This window comes from Cupressus sempervirens, chromosome 10 (assembly GCF_028749045.1).
Source record: "Cupressus sempervirens isolate cs-2001-9-10 chromosome 10, ASM2874904v1, whole genome shotgun sequence".
NCBI classification, from domain to species: domain Eukaryota; kingdom Viridiplantae; phylum Streptophyta; class Pinopsida; order Cupressales; family Cupressaceae; genus Cupressus; species Cupressus sempervirens.
The window spans coordinates 914,263,325-914,268,134 of NC_143127.1; the positions used below are offsets into that span (position 1 = coordinate 914,263,325).

Sequence of the window (4,810 nt, forward strand, 5' to 3'; positions counted from 1 at the left end):
CATATGAGGCTGGAACAAGACACGTTTATTGAGTGCACTGTATTAGAAATGGGTGAGGATGATTAAGGCTTTGAAAGTTTAAGCATGATGCAATACAACTTTGTCCTAGATTAAAGGTTGGATTTGAGGAATTTACATTTATTTTTGAAATTTAAAAGAAGAAGAAAAGCTTAATATGGCATATTTGGGAGGATTTTTTTAAGTACAAATAATGTCTTACATAAAGTTGAAAGTATAATTTTTAAATTCTTTTAAATAGAGAGGTTAGTAAAGAAATTTGTTAAATCAATTGATTACTCAAATGCAAGTCTATTTTAGTTTGTATAAAATGAATCCTCAGCAAAATATCTTTATTACATGACTGAATCTATTCTAACATATTTTAGAATAAGATGAAAATTATGCCTCTCTTATGAATGCAAAATTAAGTACTAATATGAAGTGTCATGCTTTTGAGGGATTGTTCAAGAAGTTTGATTATCAAATTTATGATGACGAAGAGAGAGAAGTTCTCCATAAGGGTGTGCTCAATATGCACAAGTACACACTCATGAAATGAATAGAAAGAAGACACTTTATGCTTCTTGTACAGATCTTATCGATTATAATAGTTCTATAAATATATAGTGGATGAGAAAGTGAGATAGGCCCAAGAAATAATGAATGTCATATAATTTGACCAATTTTGCTCACTGAACCCCTTGTATTTTGGGCTCCTGCCTTTACCTATAGAACATTTTATAGAGAAAAGATTTAAAGAAATATAAATGAAAAAACATTGCTCTATCACTTTATCTTTGAAAAGGAAATGAAATTTATTATAGTATTTATAAGTCAAGAAGGGGGGAGTGGTAGGGGTGAAACCATCCACATAGTAGCACAACAATATGCAAAACAATAGTTGGTGGGATAGTACAAAGTCTATGATAACTGATAGTAATTGCTTCCAATTGATAACTAATAGTCCATAATAGCCTCTAGCCATGACTTCATGTCATTTTAGTTTCCCAATCAATCAATTTTTGTGAACTGAATTCAAAAAGTACTTTTTAAATATGTTTATGAAATTTTCTATTGCAATGCTCAACATATTACCCCTTAGTTTTCAAAACATTTCTTTCAATGAGCATAACTTTCCTATGGTGTCAAATTTTATACTTCTTCAAAGTTCTTCACAATCTCTCTCCAAAAGTTGTGTAAACTTGATTTTCAAATTTCAATGTTTAACACTTTTTTTTATTTTTAAAGATTTCGAAATTTGAATAGATAATTTATTCAAACAACAGATAAATATATTATTTTTCAAGTGAAAATGCAAGGCAACTGGTGCCATACAAAAGGTTGGAATATTTCAAATTCTAGGAGTGAGGACCCCATGTCTAAATGCTCCAATAGCTGTATATGATTTACCTTCTAGATAGTCCAACCATTAGTAAAAGCTGAATAATATTACAGCATGAAAAGACAACTACAAAAAGGTTCCCAGAAATTTGTCTACTTTATTGTTAGCGTTTCGTTTTCAGATATTGTTTGTCTCATATTTATTAGTTTGGATCGTAAGGTTTTCTATACAAAATAAGATATTCAAGTTTTGAACAGTGAATTGAAGGATTAGATCAACTTATTTTTCAAGAGATTATGCAAGGCAATTTGTACGGTTGAGAATGGTCAAACATGGCTGTTTACCTTCTAGATAGTCCATCCATTGGTGAAAGCTGAATAATATTCAACATGACAAAACAACCAGAAAAAAGCTTCAGAGGTATTTGTTTATTTATGATCAGCAGATTATCGTTTCCTAAGCCTCCCGAATATCAATGGAAGAATCACGAGCAATGGCAGGAAGAAGCTATCAAATGGAGAATTCTGTAAAGTTAATTATTTTCTTTCTCGTGCTAACAAAGGCCGCCATTAGAGCAGATCCAGAGAACAAACTTTTAGCCTACGCGTGCGGCAGCAACCCACCAAACAATGCAACCCTCTTTGCCCAAATTTTGAACACCGCGTTGTCGTCTGCGGTGAATCAAGTCGCTCCATCTGGATTTACCACTACAGACGAAGATGCCTCTACAGCAACAACAACAGATTCTGTATACGTTCTGGCGCAATGCAGAAAGGATTTGTCCGCCGCCGACTGCCTTAATTGCATTCATCTTGCGTACAATCAAATTCGAAACTGCTCCAGCGTCTCCGCCAAAGCTTTTTACGACGACTGCTTTCTGCGTTACGAGAATGTCAATTTTTATGATGTTTACACTGATGCAACGCACAAACAGCTCTGCGGCGCAGTGGATGCCGCCGCTTCTACTTTATTTTCGGCGACAGCTCGAAGTTTGATGAGCGATCTGTGCAGCGCGGTTCCGCAAATTGATGGTTATTTCGCTGCGCAGACGAGACAAGGAGCGTCTAATACGACTACCTACGGACTTGCCTTTTGTCTGCGCTCCCTTCAAAGGGATTCCTGCGAAATTTGCCTCAATACCGCGAAGGACAACATAAATAAATGTTTTCCTAGCTCCCAGGGACGGGCTATTGACGCTGGCTGCTACTTGCGATACGATTCCGAGCCCTTTTTTCCGAGCAATGCGACTATCGATTTGGAACACTTCTTATCGAGAGGTTTGAATTTAATTATATTCAATTGAAGAGCTCGCAATTATATTCAATATTGGCACTTTTCCATTGAAGCAAGTTTGAATTAACAACTTCAGAAATGTAATTATACAAAGTCGCTTGAGTCACTTTTATTCCACGTCTTTATTCATATTTACAATGATTTTGTCACAGTAGAGGCGTACGTTGTTCTCCATCTTGCTTTGCAGGGAAGAAGAAGGCGAGTTCGATGGTGTGGATAATAGTTGGTGTTGTGGGCGGGGTATTCATAGGCGGCCTTTTAATTTGTATTCATGTCTTCCGGAAGCGGAAACAAGGTAAACTCTTAAAGGTCTGAATTTAATATAATATGTATAAGGAAATAGAACTCTTGCGATTCACTTCGATCTTTTAACAAATATATATGAAATAGTAGATATCGAGGGATCAACGGATCTGGGTGGTCCAGAAGGTTTCGACTTCAAGGCAATGAAAAAGGCAACTCACAATTTTGATGAAGCAAATAAGCTTGGACAAGGAGGGTTTGGTGAAGTATTTAAGGTAAATTAACATTTATTTCTCGCCCAAATCGGGCAAATGTGTTAATGTACACAATTGATGGGTTTCTTGATATTTGCAGGGTACGCTGAAAAACGGGCGAGTTGTGGCAGTAAAGAAGCTGATGATAGGTTACTCTGCCCGCACAATTTCCGAATTCGAAAGCGAAGTGAAACTCATCTCTAATGTTCACCATAGAAATCTTGTTCGTTTACTTGGATATTGCAGACAAGGCCAAGAAAGACTCTTGATTTATGAGTACATGCCCAACAGCAGCCTTGACAGAATACTATTTGGTTTTCTATTTCTTAACTTTCCTCTTTCGCTTTCTTCATTGGTTACAGCAAAAATGATGGGTTCTGAGACTCTAGTCGCATTGCCCTACGTGCAGGAAAAAATAAAAGACTTTTGAGTTGGAAGGAAAGGTTGGAGATTATCGTGGGCACTGCCCGTGGTCTGGCGTATCTCCACGAGGAATTCCATGTCTGTATCATCCATCGCGATATCAAATCAAGCAACATATTGCTCGACGAAAACTTTCAGGCAAAAATAGCAGATTTTGGGCTGGCGAGACTTCTTCCTGATGATAAAACTCATGTTAGCACAAGATTTGCAGGAACCCTGTGAGGAAACTCCTACTTTATCTGCTACCTCTCTAATTTCGAAGTTTTCAATAGAGATCTTTTAACGCCTTTTTGTTTGACTTTTCCAGAGGATACATGACACCTACAGCTTTGGCGTGGTGGTTCTCGAAATTCGCAGTGGCAGAAAAAGCATTGACTTGAAGCAGCCACCCCATTTGCAATATCTGCTTCGATGGGTATTTATGTTCTCTAATAATGTTCTTTTAATGCTTAATCCCATCATTCTCTCCACTCAAAGATTTGATCTTTCTCGTATAAAAAAATTTGTGGCAGGTTTGGAGCCTATACGAAGATAACAAGGTTTTACAGGTGGTGGGAGGTGACAATGGAATGGAAGGGTATAGCGAAGAAGAGGCGTTGAGGGTGATAAACATTGCGCTTCTGTGCGTACAAACTTCTGCCAGGCATAGACCATCAATGTCCGAGGTTGTGACAATGTTAAGTCAAGATGAGATTCATTTTAAGAAAATTTTGCAACCAGCATACATTGAATTGGAGTTGGGGTCCAAAGCACACGCAGAAAGTTCCACATCTTCATTTCCATCCAATGCAACGATTTCAGAATCCTTTAATGCTCGTTAACAGAGTAGCAGGGAAAGATGGGTTGGTAAATTCCAGTCTATTTTATGACTCTTTCTGTCTATTTTGAAACAGGATTGAAACATTGAAATATACATTTTTTCAATTCTATCTTAAGAAAAAATTCCAAAAAGTTAATTTACTCATAAGTTTTTTCTTTTATCAAATACTCCATAATCATCATTTGCCATTCTAACTTTGTTAGAAATAATTTATAATGATCTCTAAACACTTTTTATGGATGAACACTAATCTTGTCAAGGTAAACAGAGATGGTTATTATCAAAGAATTCTTGATCTCAATTTACATCATTGGTATTTAAAAAGGGAGAAAAATGAATCACTAATGAAATATTGTTTGTTGTTGATCAATCGATTCCCCTGCACAAACCCATCTTGAAAATCTACCGAACGTTTAGTGATTAACACTGTTCTCA

At 36.4% G+C, this 4,810-nt stretch overlaps 1 protein-coding gene across 2 annotated transcripts; it reads left to right on the forward strand.

The window, feature by feature from the left end:
- Nucleotides 1-1,714: 1,714 nt before the first annotated feature.
- LOC149536968 (cysteine-rich receptor-like protein kinase 2) lies at nt 1,715-4,591 on the forward strand. 2 transcript variants are annotated; one of them, XM_089806624.1, is made up of 7 exons: nt 1,715-2,619; nt 2,823-2,930; nt 3,026-3,153; nt 3,233-3,446; nt 3,542-3,773; nt 3,863-3,970; nt 4,068-4,591. In XM_089806624.1, exons 1-6 carry the CDS (start codon nt 1,818-1,820, stop codon nt 3,933-3,935), a joined length of 1,557 nt encoding a protein of 518 aa, XP_089662750.1. In that variant the 5' UTR covers nt 1,715-1,817; the 3' UTR covers nt 3,936-3,970; nt 4,068-4,591. The 2 variants fall into 2 exon arrangements, with proteins under 2 accessions (XP_089662750.1, XP_089662751.1); XM_089806625.1 differs by having other exon boundaries at nt 1,717-2,619; nt 3,029-3,153.
- The last annotated feature ends 219 nt before the right edge of the window (nt 4,592-4,810 follow it).